Here is a 24660-nt window from a genome sequence, read left to right as displayed (position 1 = left end):
TTTAAAGGGGTGTTTCACCCCTTAAAACTCAATATTCGCACATATAAAAAAATACGTGTCTTTTAGATTTGTGTATTTAACAACATATTTGAAGAAGAATCAAATCGGTTCCGGACAGTTGTGACATGTCCCTTGTCAGTATATATAACGAGCAGCAGAGAATTCATACCCATTATTAATCGGCTTTCGCATGAGTATTGATCCGCCATAAGCGCAAAGTCGCTTTGCGACAAATCTTAAGCTAAATATGATTGTCTATTTTTGAGTTTGGTTACTGAATATATGATACATTTAATTTAAATACAGAATGACATCTAAATAATAGTACTAATCAATAGCAGTATCAAATAATAGCGCAAAATATTTTTTTCCTCGAATTTTCACGCAATTATTTCAAAAACAGACATTCGGATAAGCACATTTGTGTGCTATAATAAAATAAAATAATTACAGAAGAATGAAGGAACCCTGTAAGAAATTTCTCGCTCACTCTCGCATCTTCGAGCAACCGCGTTTAGAAATAATTCGCGTTGAGGATGCTAGTCGTCGCTAACTTGATGCTTCATCTAATTGAATTGAATAGAACGAGCAGTCACGATGTATACTTAATAGAATGCTATTCGGCTCTGCTTCTGTTTATCTCCTGCGCACCATCTTGAAGCGCCGTCTTGGCTATCCAATATTAATTGCTTTCTATTTAAAGACAATCAAGAGCGCAGAATTGAAATCGTGCGCGATCGCGATCTCTCTTTCTTTTGGTGTATCGCATTAATTCACACTCGTGTTAGAATCACGCTTTCGAGATTTTTCTTCTCTCTTTTCTATCAGTTTGTTTACTTGCCATAGCATTATGAGATACCATCGTGATGGCTCTGAATGGCTTTGCTAATATATTTATTAATTTCTATTAATTATTACATTAATTAATTTGAATTAATTATCATATTATTAAGCAACACCAATTAATTTTAAAATCGATTAATCTTAAAATCTAAATAAAATTCTTTTAAAACATGATCAAATTTTTTAAATAATTTAATGTATAATTTATTTAATATATAATATAATTAAATATATAAAATATAATAATTTATTTGAGTGATATGACATGTGATATTACAAGAATTATTTTATTGTATAATTTAATTCGTAAATAAAAAGAAATAGTTTATTCAAAATATCAAGCTGCAGTATCAAATTAAGGATATTAGTAACATAAAAGTTGTTCGAAGAAAAAAAAAACTTTATTATTTTATTCACATTTTCGAAATATTAGATATAAGGATTTTTGGTACTCTCAGAAACTCGATCGTAGCCGCACGTTTGATCATCATCTAATGATATACTAACGTGTTTACGTCGCTCCTGTGTTCCCGGAATCTTCCGCGTGAGAAGGAGGAATAGGGGGACGGGAAAAGGGCCAGTCCCGAGATGCCGAAGACGGGGAGGGTGGTAACATTCCGTAGCTTCCAGGGAGGCCACTATTATAGGAGCGGAGGTGGTGGCTCTGCATTATGTCCCGTTCCCTCGCTCTTATTATGCCAAAGCGATGTTTTGTGTGGATATGTGTGTGTGTGTGTGTGTGTATTTCTCTGTGTGTTGGTAAGGCCCACATATTGCCGGTTGCTCGTTACTCTCCTTCGTGAACACCGACTGGCTGGCACGCCGCGCACACGTTCCATCGACGTGCGTTTTGTATCGCTACAGGGTGTAGAATTTTACCGGAAACCCGTAGATAAATAAACAGATTAATCTTCCTATAATTTTATTTACAAAAATTTTTCTCGTCTTTCATTTTAAACCCATATTGTATATCTGGTTTTTATAATGGTTTTTTTAAAGAACAATTGACACCGAGTACAAATTTTTTAATGGACCAGAGGAGAATGATTCACGTTTTTCTAAGGATACGCCAGTAGTAAATGTTAGTGTGATAAACCACTACTCTTATTTAATTCGTAACAGATGTAGATAAACAGACTAACAATTTTTAGGACTTGAAGGATGTTTGAAAAAAATTATTTAATGAAACAGATTTAGAAAATAAATATGTATTATAATTACGAGACATATCTATTTCTCAAATTTCACAATTTATAAGACACAATTTTACTAAAGACTCTGTAAAAAAGAGAACCGTTCTTTTAAAAGCGTTCGGGAGAGTTTAGACTTTAGTAAATTTAAGAACTCTCTCTCTCTTATATGGAAATTCCATCCTCTTAGAAAAAATCTGTAAACGGAAATATATACATACACGATGCATATAAAAAGATAATGCATTAAGAACGCATGCGGAAGAGGAGACGCGAAACATAATTAAAAAGGGCGAAAAAAGGACGAGGAGGAGAAGGGGAAGGAGAGAAAGCTTTCTCAATACATAGAAAGCGTCGTATGTAATATCGCGCCGTCTGCCAGTGTCGTAAAACCGCTTTGATGTCGGCTGTCTCTCTTTCTCTTTCACCTTCACCCACCCGTAGCATTTTTATCTCCTTTCCCTACGTATGAGCCACCCTTTCTCGCCATCTCTCTCGCTTCTACCCTCGCTCTTTTTTTTTTCTCGGCTTTGCGGAAACCGGAGCGCAACGGAGCCCGAGCTCCTCTCTTTCCCACGAAAATCCGTATCAAGCTCCGATCAAACCGTCGCCTTCGTACATATATCCCTTTCCACCTCCTCTCCGCTCTCCGTTTCGTGACTCCATTCGCCTGAAGTGAAAGGAGTGAACGTTACGAGGCAACCCTTAATATCGTCGCTGCATGTGGCCGGTGTTTTCTAAGCAGCTGTCGATGAATATAAGACGCGAAAACAAACGCTCAAATGGAGATTCACGCGTGTTAAATTACACGAATTTCCAGTAAGCTTGTTTTATTTAAGAATATTTAATTTATTGTCAATTTAAAAAAAAAAGATGCAAGTTGGGTCTTCAGAATGATCTATATATATATATATATAGACTGTCATATATATATTGTTCTATTTACTGTCATATTCTATTTACAGATTTAATTAAACACATGCGTAGAGTAATTAAGAAATTTTTGTTATCGAAAATTGTAACTGTAAAATAAAATTCTAATTTAGAGAAATTCCAATAGTTAATATTACTTTATAAAATTTCTCAAACTTTTTTAACATTTAATTTTATATTAGCGATTAATTCGAAGACTGATTGTGAGTCATCTTAAACTTATAAAGTGAATTTTTCTTGATTGAAATTTTAATTTGACGGTAAGTAGTTAGAAGAGATACCCCGTGATAACATTATGAGGCAATTAGTAACGAAATCCGGCTGCCCAAGGTGTCGGAACTTAATCTGAATTATTGACGCATGTCGATTGGGACTTATCGAACTATGTACGATCGATCGTGTGGCTATGCACTTTCGCATTGATGGAATTGCATCTAACAAAGGGAAGAGAATTCTATATATACATATAGAGAAGAGTATATTCACCCTTTCTAATCACATATTCACAAAGATTCCTTCGGCTTAAGAACACTTGCAGCTGAATTGAAAGCGAAATATTTGACATACCTACTCATTTTTTCTCGTTAATTTATCTTGTTTTCTAGTTAATTTTGTTCTAATTTTATTTTAATAATTAATTTATTTTTACTTAATCTCTGTTCTGTTTTTAATTAGTTTTTAGTCTGATGGAAAAAATATTCACTATACTGTAAGAATATAAAAATAATATACCAGTTTAAAATAATATTAGGCTAAGAATCATACATTTATCGCCAACAAAATTTACGTTTTCCACTTAAATACGTATCAAACGTTAAATAATGTCTACAGGTAACTTTCGCAAGACTCTGATTGCATAATAAGCACTCTTGCAGTCAGAAATTCTGTTCGTGGAAAGAAAGTAAATCAGAAATTCCGCAGGTAAGGGTGGCGAAAAATCTGCTCTTCTACCCGCTAACAAGAAAGCAACACGACGAACGACCAGAGAGTCGGAGAGATAGATGAGAGAACGCGGGGGAAGAATGACGAGAGGAAAAAAGAAGAGAGAAATGGCGGGACTATTCGAGACAAACTGCAGATATTTCGCGGAGGGAAAAGGGGTGCGAAGGAGACAGACAAACGGACGGGGTGCGCCGCGGGGGTGTATATTGAGGCTTGTAAATGGGGGTGGGCGGCTTGAGAGGGTGGTTCCACCCACCTCCAGCCGAATCGATCCCACCGCAGTGTAGCGCTATAGCAGCCCACGTGCATACATACCATGGGCCTTCTGCTTCCATAATGCTATAGCATTTCAGTGCCGTAACAATCGCCAGGACGACAACCGACTACGTAACGCCAGCTGGACGCTATTAAGAGGCCGTTTAACGCGCCATTCACGAAGGGACGTTTAGTGATCTTTAAGAGTCCTCGATCCAAATCGGTAATCTTAGGATTAGCGAGCGCTCGGATTTTAAAATCGGATATCTGACTTTCAGTCTCTTAAAATTGAAATTTTTTATGATCTTATAGAGAATTTTTTAAACTCTTTGCATTTTATGATTTAAGCAATTTAAAATTGTTTTACTAACAGAAATCTCAAGTTTTTGAATTATTTAAATTTTTAATTTCGAAAGTTTCAAAAAAATTTCAAAAATTTTAAATTTTTAGAGCAAATTAGATTTTTTAAATTCGTATCCTTTGATCTTTGAACAGGTGACTTTAACATATCTGAAGCGTTCAAATTTATAATTTTAAAATCCTTAAATTCTCGAAGTTGAGACTTTCAGAACGTTTGAAGACTTTTCGAGTTTGAGATTTCGCAGTCGCTGAATTTTCAAGCCCGATCGTTTGTTGCGGATTCGAATGACATACGGTATCCTCGTGCACTGATTGCATGTCCAATACGAGGACTACCGACGCGCTCATTCAATTCGCGGTCCAGGCGCGGAATGTAACCAACGACATCGATACTGCTGCACGAGGGTGAGGAGAGGGTGAAGGGGAAGAGATGTGTAGTAATGGAACTGGAGAGAGAGAAATGTGGGAAGATATAACGGGCGAGGAGGTATTATTACGTGTGTCACGGTACTACAATCTACTCGCTCATTCGCTCGAGAGTACAACGTACTCCCTCGCGAGGATCCGCTCGATTCCTCGCTCTCTCCAGAATCTCTGACTAGTTAGAATTTCAGAATATTTAATTCGTACGTTTGATATGAGCAAAGTGAAGCCTTTACCCGGAGAATTCGAGAATTCGCAAATTTCCGATTTCAAAGTCTCTTGAAATTTAAATAATTACTTGTTCTTCTTTAAATATAACAAAAAAACTTTTAAACTTTTATTCATTTTATTTTATCTTTGCACAAAAATTTCGAAATCCATAAATTAGAAGTGATCGTAGATTTAGATCTTCCAATTTTCCAGAATACTCTTCAATCTTTGAACTCGAGATTTTAAACATTAAATTTTAGAACTCTTGTGAAAGAACTTTCGGATACATGATATTTCCAAATCTTTGGTTTTTAAAAGATTTTAAATTTTTCGAATTTTAGGATAATATATCCATTTTCTTGAATTTTAAGTAGTTCAAAACGCTTGTGGTCAGACGCTAAGGAGAGAAAGAAAATAGCTTGAAAGATATAATTTTAATTGTAAAATCCTTTTTTGAAATTTGAAAACAGAAAGGAAAATAGTCTAAATTATTAGTAAAATATATAATTTTAAAATTTATATTAAATCTCTCTTTCTATCTATAATTTCTTAACTTTTCCAAGTGCAGTTCGAGTTTTTGTAAATTGAATTAAAAACGGAAGCAACTCTTTGGTAGCTGAAATTTTAGAATGAAAGAATTTCTCGGCTCTTGTAATCTTCAATTTTTCAAAGTCAAAATAGTCTGTGCAGTCGCAAGTCAGACGGTTAAGGAGAAAAGGAAAGCGGCGAAAGATTCTAGCGAGGTACAGGCAGGGCACGAGACGAACTCCTGCTTAACGGGATAATGTAATAGCGAGGTCAGACGAGCCTCCTCACTTCCACGGTCACCGTGTACCTTCCTTACATCTTTGTAATAACGGTCGCCGCCTAAGTTACAATTAACAATATAATCGGAATATAAAAAATAACTAACTCTTTCTAACAATAAATCAAATAAATTTAAAATAATTACTATTCTGTTAAAACTAATCATTTTTTTATTGTAATTTTTTAAAAAAGTATTTTATATTTATTTCTACATACTCTCTTTTGCGAGCTTTATTCATTTCTCTTTATATATTATTACACATTATTACGACCTCGAATTAAAAATCCTCATTTACTTTGAATAATTTATCATAATTTTCCAATTTACTGTTTTAATTTAACTATTATGATTCTATTATGATTCTAAAGAAATTAAATTAAAATGCTCGAAAAAGAGATCGATTTTTTAAATACTTCATGATTTCTTTTCGACGCTATTATTATTTCAAGATTTATATTTGCAACATGCGGAAATAATTTATAAGCGTAACGTGATCTGGACCACTCGTTAGATATACCGTGCTTTGGGATAGACGTCGGGACGCGTATTTGACGTCAGCATGACGTCGCTTGAAAATTCTACAGCGTTTCGTCACATCCACCGCCCCCGCGCCTGCATCCGCACACGAATAGTATCGCGATGCGCGTACTACATATCGTGACGGCGACTCGTCACGTGGAAGGTGGAAGCAACTCTCTTAAGAGTCTAATGCTCTTAACACTTTCGTAGCCATTTATAATGCAATGGATGAAAGCACGATGATTAATCAATAAAAGCATTAATTTTCTAAAATTAAAAAATGAGAATGTAGATATTTTTATATTAAAATATCTGTGTAATTTTTTATCATTTCAATCATTTTTATATTTTTAGATAAAGTAATTCGAAAAATAATGGATTATATTTATATCACCATTTTATTTTCATTTAGTTGTATTTTCAAAAAATATATTTCTTAACTTATATTTTTTTAACAATATTATTCATTATTTCGAGAGTTTTACATGCTTTGCATATTTTTTCATCTTTGCAAGATCTTTTTCGAGAAAAATATTTAATACTATATACTTCATATATAATATTATAAATATAATTAAATATAACATGCAAAATAATAAAGTATACAATTATTATAATTGAAATCAAATGCCTCAATATTATTTTAAAATAACATTTATCATTTTAATAGTATTTTAAAGCCAAGAAATTCGAAGAGTTTGAACGAATTTGACTCATTTAATTAATATATATGTATTTTTTTTTTATTCTTACTCTCGCGATCTTTTCCATATTGTGTTACGTTCAAAAGTGCAGATCGCCGAGCTCACCGGCGCACGAAATGTCTATTTATTCATGACGTACGAGATTCCCAAGGAGAACGAGGGCTGACCCACATTTCCCGCCAACCGAGCGACCTCCGTAGGTGGTGGTATAAGCGGACACGACGGCCGCATTATCCTTCGGCCGTCTTATACGAGGATTTGAAATTCTGAATGAAAAATATCCCCTTGCTTCGTCTAAATGTCTCGCGTGCAATATCGAGTTTAAGAGAAATACGGATTCTTGCTGTCAAACTACCGAATAAATCAAAGATTAAAAGTTGTCGTCTATAACTTTATGTACTGTCTTTTTATAAATGTTCTTTTAATAAACAAATATTTTTTTCATAAGAAAATATAATTTCGTAAAATAAAAGAAAATTTATAGAAAGATTCATCGAATATATTTTCCATCACAGATTGGAAAGAACAAAAGTAAGCAAATTCACAAAGTCCTTCTCTTTATTTTTCTCGATTCACAAGATAAAAAGTTATATTTATAATTGAGATTACAAGAAAATATATGAAACTTTAATTTATATTTATTTTACTGAAAGCCATTGCTGGGTATATATTAATTCAATTTTGGCGCGGAAGAGTAAACGAATTGTGAACGAGAAATGGTAAACGATCGTGAGGGATGATTTTAAAATATTGTTCGATCGGTTGTTTGATCACGAATCAACTATGTGTGGTTGATTATAGCTGTCGGCGCTTTTTCTCGAATGTGAAAGTTCGCAGTCCAGGACGACCGGTAAGATAGAATACAAGTAGAACGAACGGCATCGGCAGTTGCACAAAATCATACTGAGATTGCTGGCTCGGTTCGGCTCGGCTCGGTTCGGTTGTGCCGTGCCGAGTTGCGAAACTTTCGCAACACGGCCATTGTTAGAGGGAATGATGTCGAAACCGCATCAATTTTAGAGGCAACGAGGCCAGAGCGCAAAAGGAGTACTGTCAGTGCGTTTATCTTCGAAAAAGCGCAGGGAAATTGCGATATCAAACATGACGATTCTATAATATCGAACTTGGGAATATTCACTGAACTTGTAAATGGATTGTTTTTTATAGAAATAAATTAACGAGAAATCGAAAAGTATGAATTATACAACTTATTCATCAATACGAGGAAAAACTTTTTTTAATTTAATATAAATTTAATCTATTTAATTTAATTGAAAAAATATATGCATACGTGTATATATATTCTCTTTCAACTTTTATTTTTAATTAAAATTTATTCAAACGGTTAATGTATTTTTATTAATTATTACTCGCCAATATTACTCAAAGTAAAATATATATGGTTTTTTCGCAGATACTTGCACATTTAATGCTAAAATTTTATTGATTGTAGTATAATGTGAAATTTTTTACCGATTGAAAAACGTTGTCATTAAAAATAGAAGAATTCTAGAATATTAAAATTAGTTAAAATTCCCAAAGTTAAAATTAAATTATGAGAATCCTAGATTGAACATTTGGAACCCACGGGCCGACTATTAACTGTCTGTAACTACTGAAAGTTATATAATATTTATCATATTATTCTAATTATTCTTACATGATAATTCTAAAAATTTAAGAAGATACTATTTTTTAATATACTCTATAGCTACAAGAAATGCGTCTCTATTCGCTTAAATCTCAAATCTTTCGAGATAATTTCTCATTATTCCGTAAACAATGGAAAAAGCGAGCCTCCCGTAGCCAGCTTGCGTTTTTTTCTTGATAATTCTCGGTAATAAAGCGATATTACCCGGTGCATAGATGCGCTTTGAGAGCGATGAGGACGGGGGGGTTGGTAGAGAGTTGAACGCGGGGATGGATCGAGGGTTCAAGAGGCGTCCCGACGTTGCACGTCAATAGCGTGTCCCAGAGGCGGACGTCACCACGTGTAAAGCCGCCGGGGTAACTCGAGAAGCGGGGCGAGAGGCGACAGACTCCATTTCCCGTGTAACTGACCATTCCTAATTTCAAGTCCTCTCGAGAGGATATCGCGATGTATCGGGGAGAAAGGCGTTGACGCAGCGAAAGATAAAATTATTAGGAAATGCGATCATTATAATATTATGCATTATTCATAATAATGCAATTAGCGTGAAGGCAAACATTTTAATTACGAGAAATTTTTATATTAATTATTATAATTTTTAATTATAACTTATATTATAATTTTTAATTTCTCTCTAAGGTCCAAATTATTATTCGAGATTACTTAATAACTAGCAAATACAGAGAATACTTTTTACATCTTACTATTCTATTAAATTTATTTTTGAAAAATCTCGTTTATATAGTAATTTTAGATTATCACGATAATTGTGAAATAAGATACTATAATATTCAAAAATTCTTTTTTATATAAAGAAACTATACAATAAAATAGAATAAACGAAATATATTAAAATTATCATAATCTTGCTAGATTTAATTTTGGTAAATCTCATACAATTTAGGACTCTTATTAACAATTTATGAATATCTCGAGCGAAATATAGACTGTTATCAGTTTTATAACATTTCGATAAATTCTTAATCAAGTACTCGATGCCGGAGAGAGAGAGAAAAAAAGGCTTCTTTCCCGAAAGTCAGGAGAGCGCTCTCGTTGCACGATTTGAAAGTTGACAATTCCATAATCTCTCGCAACCGCAGGGTTGACCCGCGGGGTCAGCAGTGTTAGTCTCAACGACGTACGTATAATACGTTTATATGCTTCCGCAGGGGACTGCCGAAATAAATGCCTGTAAACAAACACTTTTTCCCCGCGCTACCCCGATCGTCGCTGTGACGCTCTCAAAACAACGCGTGCAAAGTCCATTCAAGAATTTCTACGTGGATCGCGAAAGCGAATCGTATATTGAAAACTGTAAAATTTTTTTATTCCTTGCTTGTGAATTGTACATGGAAAAAATTAACATACCTATTTGATAAAGTAATTAAAGAGATTCTTGTGCAAAATATAATTTTTAATTTTTTTTTAATGTAGAAATAGTATTAAAATCTAGTTTTTAAAATAAGTAGATTATATAGCGAAGAAGTAGTTTGCAAAGTAAAATATCACAAATTTTTGTGAAATAAATGCACATTCTATGTTATAAAACGTACATTCAAACTTCTTAATATGTCTAAATTAAAAAATGTTATCTTATGCTCAAATAGTTGAAGCCATATGATTATTTCACTCCAAGTAATAAAGAAAGCTATTTTTTTGAAAATTTTAAACTGAGAAAAGAAATATATACTAGATATCTTGATGCATTTAAATGTGCAAGCGAATAACTGCGCTTTTCCACATCTCTCTTTTGTCATTCTGGTGGATGAATTTCAATTAATTTGACGCAAAAGCATTGGAGATGACAATAAGGGGTTGGATTCTATAAGAAGAGAGTACCATATACTTCGATATGCAATCTGCGATGGGTATCATTAGGAGCTTTCGAGGATTTACGAGACACACCTTGATAACTTTCGAGAAAATGAGAAAAAAAGGAAGAGCCAAAGAAATACGAGGAAAGAGCGAGAGGGGGTGCGAGAGGGTGGGTGAGTTTTGTGACCCCCGAGTTTGCCTCAAATATTTACGCTACGCCCGCAACAATGGGAACAATATCGGTTGCTTGGCAACCGCTCTGTTCACGACCAGTTCTACCTTTAGCGAGCACTCTCCCCCAGCCCCCCTTTTCTCTCCCTTTCCATCGCAACCAACTCATTCTCCCTTCCCCCTTTTTCATCTCGCTCTGTCTGTCTGTCTCGTTTGGTCCAATCTTCCATTCTCGCATCTCATTGGTCGAGAGACGAAGACGAGGTATGATTGATACTGTCAAGTCCGGGTCAGAAGTGTTAAAAAATGTTGCTAAAGATAATGTTTAACAATAATTGAGAAACCGAATAAATTTTAACATAGATTTTCTGGATTTCTCTCCGTTTAAACAAATTTTATTTTAACAGAATTATAAATCGCGCGAGAATTTATTTAGAAAGATGAGATATTCACATAATATACTTGCACATTTAATTTTTCACTTACAAACGACGAATTAATATTAAGATTGAAAAGCTTATAATAACAGGGTGAGTAAAATTGTAAATTGGAAGAGAGATGAAGACTCTCTTAATGGCATCGTTGTTTGCTAGTTAATATGAAAATAATAAGCATATATGTGGCACGTGATAATAGAAAGTTATGTATCATAATTATAATGCATATATTTATCTTGTCATCGGAAAAGCACTTTCGCGTGTCGTAGCTAAGAATTATTTAATTATCATCTAGTTTCGCCATTCCTTAATTTCTTGATTCCTCGAATGATTTAACTTTTTATACCGATTTTGTTCTATACATTCTTATCACCTGTCAATAATTATATTTAAAAAAAGGGAAACATGAGAAAGGAATTTAGATCAAATAAAGGAACCGACTCTTCGGAAATTATATAAAAAAATAAAGATGCAGATGACTGGTAGGGCAAAGGTACCGCACATAAAAAACGCATAAATAAGGATAAGTACGACGGAATTATACACGGTGTACCGTTAATACGCTGAATCTGAATATTCAAGATTAGAGGCTCAAGAATAAGAAAACTGCGACTCTGTGTCCAAGAAAGAAGAAGAGAACAAAACAAGGAGTCATGGGGTTACCACGAGGACGAGCGAGAGGAATGATCGGTATTCGTGTATATATATATTATATATATGTATATATATATGTGTGTGTGCGTATATATTGCGTGCCCGAGTGCATTAGTGAATGAGGGGTTGGAGGGGGAGGACGAAGGAGTGGAGAAATGGGGGAAGGGAAAAAGGGGGTGGAACGGGGGTACGGCAATAACGGGTAGGCGAGAAGAGGAGGGTACAGGGGCGGTAGAACAAGAGGGGAAGGATCAATGCCGGTTGCCAGGACAACCACGGTACCTGATCTTCCTTCCATCCATCCTGGAGCGAGTACTTCTCGCTCGATCTGACCCCGCGCGCTTCGAAAGGAAGGGAGAAGGGAGCGCATCGTGGACCGGGGGGCCCGCGAAGAACCCCGCGAGCGGAGAGAGTTAGACTGGCCGTGCGACAGCTTTGCGATTTCGGAAATGAGGATTGTAACGAGGAGTGGTCGATATATGTATACGAGTCTTGGATTTAATGCGTGCCATTCACACAGTCGATGAATTTCCCCATCAATTCCGAGCCGATTTGATGAGCCGGTTGAATTTAGCAGGGAATTTGATGGAAGTTAAGTGAAGTTTAGAAGAAAATTGGTGGGCATCGAGTAAGATTTTTAGAAGCGAAAATGAAAAAAAGTTAAATCAAGTTTTGTAAAGGGTAAATAAAATTTAATATAAATACTAAACCTATATATGCTAAAAAATTGATAAAAAATATTTATTAGAAAATTACAAGGGATGATTTCTCTTTCGGTTTCCGAAATTTAGCGAGCATCAGGTTAAAATTGCAATTAAAATTGGGAAAATATCGGAGGAGAAGCGAAAGAGAGATAGAGAGAGACGTCCCGGGCAGGCCGGAAATTTTCGCTCGGAAATTTGGTGCAGCCGATCGATTTTCGTTCGGGAAACGATCAATATACCAGATAGCGCGAAGGCGGAGGGTGAGTCGAAGGGTGGGAAGGAGTAAAAATATTCATTGTTTCGAAGAGACACGACGCGCTCGTGTTTCTGCGCATTCGGCTGCTGGCGCGGCATGAGTTTTGGCGGGTCGATGCGCCATTGTGTTGCCTCGGCGGCTGCGTTTGCTTTGTTTTCGTCTCTTTCTCTTTTTCTTTTCCTTTTTCGTCTCCTTCTCCTCTCTCTCTCTCTCTCTCTCTCTCTCTCTCTCTCTCTCTCTCTCTCTCTCTCTCTCTCTCTCTCTTTGTCTCTCTTTCAATCTCCTTCCCTTTACTCTTCTTTATGCGTATGCAGCTTGTTTCGATATATTGCACTCGGTACTTCCGCGCCCACGCTTCCTCGTGCAAGTATGTTTGCTCGAAATATTTTTTGCATCGCATCATCTCGATGTAAATAATCGCGAAATTCCGATAAATAAAGCGATAAAAGTGTCGGAGAGATTTTTCGCTATAATTGCATCCTTGATGAAATGCAATTTCAAGAAAGATTGAGACAGATCGATAAATCGAGGAAAAAAAAATTGCAATTTATAGTTGCAGTAAATTAATTAGATATCTCTATAAGTATATATATAATATAATATACATACATATAAGAACAAGTTTTAATAAATTACTAGCAAAATTTTTCATAATTTTATAAAGGAATGACATTTGAGAAGAAAATTTTAAAACAATGATAATTCTTGACACATCTCAATGATAGAAGCATAAATTTTAATTAAGAAACATGTATAAGAATTAATAATATGGATTATATGCACAGTTTTTAAAGAGAACAATTTTAATGAAATTGTCATACTATTAGCTTACGAGACCAGATAAGAAATTATCTCTAGTCCTCTATTTTTCTTAATCTTTTTATTTTCCCCTCCCCTCCCTCCCTTTCGATCAGGAAAGCGATCTACACAATAACGAGATAATGCGACGGTCGAGTAGAAGCAACAGCTTCTTCGACGAACCAGTTTTACCTCCCACGCTAGAGGCTGACATTTCTTTTTCATTCATTTTCCACGCCCACAATTCGAGCACACCACATTGTGAACAAAAAATGATTTCATACTTTGTGAAGCCAGCATTATTTTTTAATGTCACATCTTCCGGTCCTTTCAACATCGATTCCCTCTCAAAGAAAATGTTGAAGAAATTAATTACAAAAGAGATCTGCCCTTAAAGACTAATACAATAGAAACAGATTGTTCTATATATAATTTGAATCAAAATAAAATAAAAAATATTTATTCTTAAATCTTTTAAAAATGTTTTATATTTAATTAATATATATATTATTAAAAATAAAAGATATACACGTTTAATTATCATTTAAATATTTAAAATTATTACATTTGTTAAAATATTAGATTTTATTGTTTAAATGTATTATTTAAAGAATAACAAGAATATAATAACACGATACACAGTCTTCATTTAGCTAGCACCAATTCCGCTGATAAGACGGCGGCGACATACTATATTCGCACATGCTTGCAATGCGTAATCTCAAATTCAGAAACTTTATTCATCGTTTTTTTTTCACTCAACACGACGGACAATGCGTTCTTTATTCACGACTTGGATTGTCCTGTGATCTGTCATGCGACCCTTGCCACCGATAATTTCATCAATCGACGCACCTTGACCTGCAACGCCAATAATTTTCTTCGCTTATGTACGCGCCGGGATAACCCCCCGATTAAAAATTAACCGAAGGATGACTTTGAACGAAAGTTAAACGCGAATTTAAGTTTGCACAGCGCTGACTCTCATCGCTGAACTTTCCAAACTCAATTAATAATGATTCAATCAATCTTTGCGACATCGCGAATTTGAATTTTCTAATATAATATGTCTGTATTTATTCTAATTTTTTTTTTTTAACTTATTCTAGTTGTATTTTCATTTTTAACAATTTATTACATTTATAAAATTATGTATATATATTGACCAAAAAAATTGTACTCTTAAAATTAATTCATTATATCAAAAATATTTATTTTTGTTTGATTCAAAATACGATTTATATATTAAGTATTAAACTATTTAAATCTTTCTCTAAATAATTTTTTTGAATATAAATTATGTACCGATTTTATACGTATAATGCGAGATTCTTGACGGGTTGCATTTTGTGTAGGTGCATTTCAATTGTGCTCGGACCAGGCCGATTTTGCAACATGTACATATATGTATACGTACGTCACGAGTGTTACCTGCGAGATAAGCACGCCGGAAGTGCGGCAACGCCGTTATATATTTCATACTTAAAGTCACACGCCGTGCGATAACCCGGAAAATTTTCCTAGATATTTATTCAACATGAGATTGAAATTATATCGATTTTCTTCAAAATGTAGGATTACAACTTTTTATATATATTTTTTAAAAAGTTATATGTCAAATAAGCACATATGGAAAGATATTATTTGATTTATTATCTAACATAAATAATATATATATAAATTATAATACAAATAATAAATCACAAACAAGAAAATGTATCTTATTTATTTTAAATTGTGAACACTATTAAGAATTTTGATAAACAGTAAATTTTCGATTTTATCGGATATTTTCACGTAACAACAGATTTAATATGCAATGAATAAGCAAGAAAAGTATTAATTTCTAGAGATGGTAATTGATCGAAATCGACTTTTTTGACACCAATGCAACAATTTTATGCGACAAAGCGTTCGGTTAATCCACGACCCTCGCGCAATTACATTCATTATTTACGATCGCGATACATACACAGGCGTTACTATATGTGCCTGGATTTCCCACGGAGCACGTGTATATCTCACATGCGATAGATATGATCGTCCACGTGCATTTCGACGAGATGGATGCAATGACGAGTTCAACGTAAAATATAGTGATGTTATCGATTCGAGGAAATTGCAGTCTATATTGCAATTAAAACATCTTTTATATATCTCTTATATTATATTTTATACATCTCGTTATAATTGTTGTTTAATTTTCATTACGATTTATGTACCATCTCCTATGATCTATTTTGAAAATTAAAAAGAGCATATTTAAAAAAAAACTTATACTTTAAAATCATTAATTAAAAGCAGTTCTATTACAGCAATATATATATTTATATTATCTTAATTTTCTTGAGAAAAATTATTTCCTTAAAATATTGAATTCTTTTTATAAGAAAATTATAATTAATATTATTTTACTGTTAAATTTCATGAAATTGCTGCAATTTTTTTATTTAATTAAAGTAAGTACAAAAATCTTTGACAGAAATTCCAATATATTATATGAAATTTATTTATTTCACAAACGTCATTAGCCACTTTTGGAGTTATTCTATCAAGGTAAAACACACATAGATACAGCCCCAAAGGGCGAAGAAAACCCACTTTGGATTACTTATCAGTGGAATCCAGATATACAGATGGGAATCAATAGCAATCATGTCTTTTATCTAATCGGAGAAGTAAGACTAGCTTTCTCATTTGTTACGAAAAATATCAAACAATCAAAGTTACTATTCATAATAATAATGTGCATATAAATAATTTAGTCGGTTCATAATTAAAAATATAATAAAGAGGGATAAAGAAATTAATTACTATAATGCACACACTATGATATTAATGAAAGAACAAAAGCATCTCGTAACATCACGCCCCTATTACTACTCTCTTCCCGTCTTTTCATTTTTCCTGACTGCTTATAGATTATTTTCTAAGTGCGTGTAATAGTATGCTTTATGTTTTGCTTCGTATTCTGATTCAGTTACTCAGCAAGATGTTCGCCCTATTATGTTCGATATTGTTGAGTAAATACGAGTCTAGAGACATCAGCCACATACTTGCCGCTTTACTCGCACAACTACATACATGATAGAGGTCAATCAAAATAAATATTTGAAATTAATTCATAGAAATCTTCCGAAATTGTGATTAAGAGTTAAAGGACGGAAATTGTTTTTCGCATATTTTCGAACTCTGGCATTTAAATTCTGGAACATTTAAATTCTCCGCTTCAAATGACCAATTTTCATGAAATCAAGCGAGCGTAATCTTCAAGTATAATTTAAGTCTTATGCAACGCTTAAAATATTGTAAACATAAACGCACATAAGCACTATCGGGAATTTTGTTGACGTACTTACCCAGATAGAAACTCTTTACTGCATGTCTATTTATCTCGAGTGCTATATACACATTTATATAAGATATACTTTTACGAATATCTTTATTCTATATTAAATATCCTATTATATTAGCGAGCTAAGCTCAACATTATAAACTTAATGTCAGACTAATAAATTCAAGGCGAAGCTGGTGTAAGATAAATACTTCTTTTGATCCAAAATTATTAGTAATAATAATAATATTCTTTTGTTCCTGAATCATTAATAAGGAAACCTTTTCTGTTTCAAAATACTTTTCTACTCCAATATATAAGGAAACTTTTTCCCTCTGCTCCAAAATATTTTTGTGCTCCACAAAATGACTACTATTGGAACTTTATTTTCTGCTCCGAAATTTTAGTTAGCTAATAATGAAGTTTTTTGTTCTGCTTCAAGATACTCCTAATCCAAAATTACTGAAGAAATTGTTGATATGCAATCATGAAAAAGCAAGAGATAACTCGTAATATATTTAACGACAGTTATTATTACAAACACTCCGGTCCTTCGACGACATATACAACACAATATTTTTTTTTCTGTAAATTTCCTATCTCACGAAAGAATCGGGGAACTGTTACCAACTGAGTGTCTCTATCCACACAGTACTATATCTACACCTACAGAGTCCTGATCATGGCAAAGTGGCACAGCCATGAGAAACCTCTTTAGCTACTTTGTTTCGCAAGTATCTAGACGATTAATATTGTATCTTCAACAACACCTTTCTCTCTTTCTCTCTCTCTTTTTCTCTGACTCTCTCTTTCTCTCTCTCCCTCTCTTTTACTGACTCTCTCTCTTTCCCTCTCTTTCTCCCACCTCTTCAAAAATTGCTCCTCTCACTCTCTTACTCTCTCGTCATCAGCAGCTACGCCATCGTGAGATTCCGGTTTTGAAGGAGCTCACCTATTATACTTGTCGAAAAAGGTCGATCAGGTCACACTGGTCAGAAAAGTGAAGAAACTCACTTGCACTCACCGGTTCGCCGACAAGCGTCACATCTCCGCGTCGCTGAAGACGTTGTTAGCTGCCACCTTCCTTCTTCTCGTTGTCGTCGTCGTGATGATGATGATTGTCGTCGTGCTGACGATTCCCTTCGGCACTTTGGAGTAATCCGATTAATCGGACTCCCCTCGTCGTCCGGAATGATATCACAACGGCGTCGCAACGGACAAAGCCATCTTGATAGGGGCACGCACGCACAAACGGCACGATTTGCCTCTGATCGTGGCGATCAGGTTCTCTTGCCAACACTGAAGGCGACCGAATGAGAGCCCAGCACGATGCTAGACCAGCATGGCTTGATGGCGCCACAAGACGATTGCTGATCGTCCCCACCTCCACATTGCTGCTTCCTAATGATTAGTTATCACTTGCGTATAGGATCTGATCAACCTTCTGCGTACTTTTTTCACAAACACCCTAGTACCGACCAAGTCCATTTAATAGATTTCAAGTGGTATTTTTGAAACCATGACGTAGCTTGGATGATCAGGCTATGACCTTGAAGAGAGGCTTACGCTGCTTACAGTCTACAGGCGGCAACCAGCGCCACTTTAAAGGCGGCAACTTTTGAAGTCGGAAATGAACTGCTATTTTGTTCCAATAAATCGATCGCCAAATAGTTATTTTTAATTGAAGCCACAAAGATGAAATAAAATGTATTATCTCATAAAGAACATTGCGAGATAGCACTGTCCTTAATTCCGCAAATTTTGGGTGGATCTTGTTCGAAAAACACAATTCAAAGACAAAGTAGCGTCTTTAAAAAAGTAGAATAATGATAACAAATGTCATTTAAAAAATAATTTATTTATAATATTATAATAAAAAATAGCTGTTTAATTGGAAATAAAAAATAAAGTAAGATATGATATAAAATAAAATTAGAATTAGAATAAAAAACGAAGAAACAATTAATCAAAATAAAATAAGCTATATAAAATATGAAAATCTTGATAATTTGACGTTCGTCGGATATTGAGATTCTCTTAAATAGATTTTATTTGAGAGCACTAAACAATTATTATCTACGCTCTACAACAAGTATATCCTTCTGAGATGCTACCTCATCCTTATTTTTGCCCCCCGAGAAATGACGGCATTGCGAAAAAAAGAATCGCACAATATTTCTCACAAATAGCACAGTAAATAGTTTTTTTTTCTTTTTTCCAATCTCACATGTTTTTTCTCTTTCTCTCCTCCCATCGCACTTGCTTACTTATTCGCTTCTCTAATTGTAAGTAGATAAATCCTTACTGTGGCACATTGTATAGTAGACTCTTAAGTATATAAATAAGTCGTAAATCGATGCCTTGTTTAGATTATTAAATATATATGTATATGTATATATATATATATATATATATATATTGTATATGTGTATATGAATATTCAATATATCTTTATGTTGTATATAGACTAGAACTCCTCGACACTTATCACATACTAATATTGACTATCGTGTTTCTCGACGAGACTTGGAAACTCTTCGTATTCCAAGTCCTGGCGACGTTTTCGTCCTTCCGGCCTTCTACTTCAAAAATTAAAAATTCTGAGCGATAATTAAATCATCACTACTTTCTCTCGATCTCATGTATATTTTTATCTTTGCAAATCTTAAAACGGACTTTCTACTTGTTCGAATTTCTTTCAATGCTGAAGTGATTATGTAATCTTCTATGATCGAAATGCTATCTTTGCGAGATTGTCAGAGAGACGAAAACGCACCATCGTCTTATTGCTGCTTCATTGACTTTACGATCGTGACAGTATCATTTGCTTATATCGCTAATACTTTCGCAATACTTTCATAGTAATTTCGCCCGACCTTCATTCGGACTTCAAAATGAATCTGAATTAATTCGCTTAATGGAAATCTCGAAATTATCGTACATTTTATTTTTTTTCCGTAGAAGAAAGAAAAATTTTTTAAAATATTAGTTAATTAATTCTTATCTTTTAATGTCTCTTTAATTAACTTTTGATTATTTTGAGTTTTTATCTCTTCTCCGTTTGCTTTATTTGATTTTATGCATCTCGTTATTTTTACGGAAAAAAATAAGATGCTGTAATTTATTCTTCCACGTTTTCATTTTTAGATAAATATAAATTATTTATATTAATATTTAAAAAAGATTAATCCACCTCTTTTTTCCTCTTAAGGGAAGTTAATTTGCGTTTCAATAGTACTCTAATAATTAATACTTTCATATAGCCAAAAAAAGGCATTCTCCCATTTTCAAAAGTACTTAATTAATACTTCTTCATCAGCTTAAGAGACTCTCGTACACACTTATACTTATCAATCTTAGACTTAGGCCTGAAAGATTTGCAAATACTTTGAATCTCCTCTCCTCTTGCTATTCTATAGAAATTTTACCAGTTTAATTTAATGGCTTGCATTCTCGCACGAGTTACGTTTCTTCGCGAGGATTCTTGGAGCGGATCGCGAGAAAAGTAGGAGGAAATAATAATTGATTCTTCAATTCGACTCTCCGCTAGCGACTGTACCGTCGGTCGGAGGACCGGTCACGATTGGAGGATCGTTCGTAGAAAGCCCTTGCAACTCCTGCACCCCCTGGAATAACTTGCCAGGGAATCCCTGCAGGAGATCGTAGGAGACCGGTGTGGGTGGGAGGGCGGTGGTGTGTGCATGCGGCGATTGCAGAACGGCTATCACTCTCCGAAGCTCCTCCAACGCGTTTCCTGCGCCAGCGATTCATTTGTCATTAATTAATTAAAATCATATGATAAGCGTTATGAAATGATATAGTTTAGATACTTTACACACTTGAAAGATCTCAAGAGCTTCTGCAGTATTATTTCAACAATGAATAACAATTGTATTTGCACACAAAATTTTAATAAGTATTATAATTGAACATATAATTATAATTTAATTTTTTCATAAGAGATTTGTGTTTGAAAAATCTTATTTTTGAAATTTATTAACGATGGTATCTCGTGTTAGATGTGGACTCCTTATTTACCTTGCATAAGGATGTAATTTTTCGCCAGGAGAAGGGTGGCTATTTTCGATAGCTTTCTCACGGAAGGACTGTGTGCGTAAGGGATGACAGAGCGAAGTTCGTCTAGGGCGTCATTTAAATCGTGCATCCTTCTACGTTCTCGCGCATTAATATTCAACCTTACGCTCTTTCCTTGACGAGTCGTCTTCGATTTCGATGGGCAGTTTAATCGCGAAGCTGTTGGTCTGAAAAAAAATCACGGTGCGTCAGAATTATTATTAATTATACGCATTTTTTCTTACAAATACATATTTCGCCCAATTTTATGCAATTTCGAGTTAAACTTTTTTTTTTAATTTTATTTTAATCTTGCAAATTGCCAAGTGGCTTCATTTTTCATTTAGATTGAAATTTGGAAACGTAATTAAATTGAAAGTAAACCTCTCGTCCGGTCGATTCTCGTCGGACAACGCGCTCGACGAAGCGTGCGGTTGAGGTTGTTGTTGAAAGTAAAAACCACCGAGGCCCACGGCACCCAACGGAGTCCTTCGTCCTGGTGCACTTTGAGGGTGTTCCGACGAATACGCCGCCGGTGGGCCCGAGACACCTGGATGTGAACCTCCTGGTGTCGAATATACAGATTCGAGGGCCGCTGCCGATTGTGGAGGCAGTGGATGCTGAAACATTTTTGTGTCATTTCTCATTTGTTATTTTTTATGCGTCTCCTACACAATCGTTACTTACGACGTTGCGATGCTCCCAGGCCCAGGTAGGATGTGATGCCGAGCGTTGCCAGGATCCTTGTTGCAGATGTGCTTCCGGTAGGCCTTCCCTGCGGTCGTCGTCCTCTGTTGAGCTGCTCTCGCCGTCGTAGGATCTCATTCTTTTCACTCTCTCGATTTAACCGGCCAATTCTTCCTCTTCTCTCTATTCAATCCCTATATTTGCAAATTCCACAGCTTTGCATTTTTTTTAAATATAAAAGTCCTTAATTTCGAATTTATTTCGTCAAAATTTTTTTCCTAGTTTCTATAAATAAATTATTAATGCTGATTGCATTACATAATTTATTATATTTGATGCAGTTAATTATTTTCACATTTGTCGTAAATAATTTCTCGTTCTCGCTGAAATTTATTTCATTATTGCGCAAAATTGTTTTATTTCCAAACATACTTCGAACATATTTTTGTTCCGCAAATTTTCAATTTCGCGTGAATCAATTTTATGAAATCAATTTTTTTTTAATATTTGTATGTTTTGCAAGATAAATCCTTGCCTTACTCGATAAAAATAATTTTTAGAATTTTGTTTCAAATTTCATATTTATACATATATTCTTGATCTTCGTGCGAATAAATATTTCTTTTCTCATTTTCGCATTTTATTAGCGAGCGACCACCGCCATTCGCGGGGCGTCATCGGCCAGTCTAACGCAATCAATAGCAAGTGGAACACTTACCGACGACGATTTTTTCTCCAGCCCCCGCGCGTTGCCCCGCGGGGTGCAGAATACGGCAATCAGCAACGCTTTTCGCGCATCGGCGCGCAGCACCGAATCATCTCCTCCGTCCGTGCTTCTCCGCACTTTTTCGACAACAGTTACGGATAACCGGATTTCGAGGATTTCCCGATCGCGGGGATTGCCTCGTGCGGTGCCTTTTATTATCCTGTTATCCAAAATCACTCGGAGCCAATCACAGCCATTTTCATTCAGCAGGAATCGAGTCTCGATGACCGATATGGGAAAAAAATCTCGCGAATTGTTCGGAGATTTTTTTCCATCCGCAGAGTCCGTCTCCGTTTTGCGTGATATTCGATCGTTTTCGAAAAATCTCTCGTCTTTCGATAAAATGGTCGATGTAGATCCGTTTTTGACAAAATTATCACGCCCGAGCGAAGCACATCGGGAGCACACACGCGTCTCCTTCGTTGTTTGGCAGCTCCTGCGCAGGAGGAGAGCGCAACCCCTAAATTAGTTCGGCCATCGTATACAAGGGTGCGTCCGTTGCGATCGAGGGATGCTGCGCTGGACCCATCGGCTGGCGTACCCTGGCGGGTCTAGTTAAAGATCTTCTTGGAACATATTTTGTTACCATCGGGAAAGGAAACTCGTGTCTTTGTAAGAGAAGCAAGAGAAGTCGCTAGATGCCCGATATATATTGCATGCAAAGAGATGCTGCGCATTTAGTTTTAATTTGCAATAAGAATTATTCTTGCGTACAAATTCTTTGACGGAGTGGAGATTTGAAAAGATGAAAATTAAAAAACTGTTGAAGAAGAGACACGATTCAAAAATTAATAATTAAAATAAACAAAACAAGACAAACTATTGATTTAAATTTTTATGAATCAGAATTTTGCTCCAAAATTGCTGAATAAGAAAATATATATTATTTTGTTACGGAACAATTATTATTATTATTATATATATATATATATATATATATATATTAATAATTAAACTATTCATCATTCACTTACTTATAGGATAATATTAATTCTAAATAATGTGATTAAAAAATTTGTTATTATAAATTTATAAATTGATTGATATTCATTAATGTAATTGAAACATTGCAACATTATTTATTATATCATTGTTAAAATATTTACTCTGCTATACATATTATACACACAATATTTTTGTTCCTTTATTTTCTCTCTATTCCATTTCCAAATACTACATATATTTATTATTCTATTAAACAAGAGATTTTCCATTTTTGACTCTTGTAAAGAAATTAATTCTCTCAATGTCGCAAATTTAATAAATTTCACGTCCTCTTTTTACACAGCGTTTTCTGCTTTGTCCGATTTATTATATGCCGTGTTTATAGCCCGTACGTACGTTGTCATTGAATATGATTAAACGGACACGCATTTGCACGTGGAAAAATACTATGAGCATCGCGGGGATGCCGAGACAATTCGGCGACAATCCTCTTCCCAATTTCTCTTCCACCTTCTTTGCGTGTGAATCATACCTCCCCTTTTCTCCCTCCTTCCGCGTTTCACCCACGCAGCACGAACACAAACACACGACTGTGGTTAGTTGTACTCTTTTGCCTAGATTGAGTGTGTTTGTTTACTGTAAACACAATGCGACGTAATATTACCGGAGAACCTGAGCGCCGCGCGAGAGATGATCGTAACTTCGGCATCGCATAAATTAATCGAAGGGATTAAATAGGGGTTGTTGTGCCGACTAGCGTACTTTATTATTGCAGAAGGAAACAAAAATAATTAATGCTCGCGCGTAAGTATTTGGAGATGACTGGCGGATGTTTTATACGCAAAATAAATTCTTGGAAACGTCTAAAATATAAATAGGCATTTAAAACAGAGTTTTTGTTTTAATATTGTAATTAAATTATTTATCTTATATTGAATATTGATTCATCTTTGCAAATGTTTTGTAGATATTATATATTACAAATACATATAAAGAAATCTAAAATTGAGAAAAAAGGTTTGAGGTCTAAAATAAACTAATAAGGCATATATACAATATTTTCATCATAAATAAAATTATATACATGTTTATTTTTTTAGTAAAATTCAATTTAATAAATATTGTATGAGAAAAAAAGAAGAAATATAAGAATTCTTTCTTCTCTAAACACAAAAATATAA

At 34.6% G+C, this 24660-nt stretch overlaps 2 protein-coding genes across 4 annotated transcripts in view; both read right to left on the bottom strand.

The window, feature by feature from the left end:
* Axud1 (AXIN1 up-regulated 1) overlaps positions 1–18329 on the bottom strand; it is a 31761-nt gene extending 13432 nt beyond the window's left edge. The window contains exon 1 of one of the 2 annotated variants that reach the window (XM_083054480.1): positions 18022–18329. The gene's annotated coding sequence lies outside the window, so the exon portion shown is untranslated. The remainder of the gene's footprint in view (positions 1–18021) is intronic. The other variant, XM_083054479.1, reaches the window with a different exon arrangement.
* Positions 18330–18936: 607 nt separating this feature from the next.
* Oli (basic helix-loop-helix family member olig) lies at positions 18937–22967 on the bottom strand. 2 transcript variants are annotated; one of them, XM_083054488.1, is made up of 5 exons: positions 22487–22967; positions 21769–21962; positions 21466–21701; positions 21046–21269; positions 18937–20761 (listed from the first exon to the last, which is right to left on the bottom strand). In XM_083054488.1, exons 2-5 carry the CDS (start codon positions 21904–21906, stop codon positions 20538–20540), a joined length of 822 nt encoding a protein of 273 aa, XP_082910614.1. In that variant the 5' UTR covers positions 21907–21962; positions 22487–22967; the 3' UTR covers positions 18937–20537. The 2 variants fall into 2 exon arrangements, with proteins under 2 accessions (XP_082910614.1, XP_082910615.1); XM_083054489.1 differs by having other exon boundaries at positions 21769–21951.
* Positions 22968–24660: the final 1693 nt, after the last annotated feature.

This window comes from Prenolepis imparis, unplaced genomic scaffold (assembly GCF_030444845.1).
Source record: "Prenolepis imparis isolate NDT839.2.m4 unplaced genomic scaffold, iyPreImpa1.0 SCAF_14, whole genome shotgun sequence".
NCBI classification, from domain to species: domain Eukaryota; kingdom Metazoa; phylum Arthropoda; class Insecta; order Hymenoptera; family Formicidae; genus Prenolepis; species Prenolepis imparis.
This window is presented reverse-complemented; position numbering and strand designations above follow the sequence as displayed.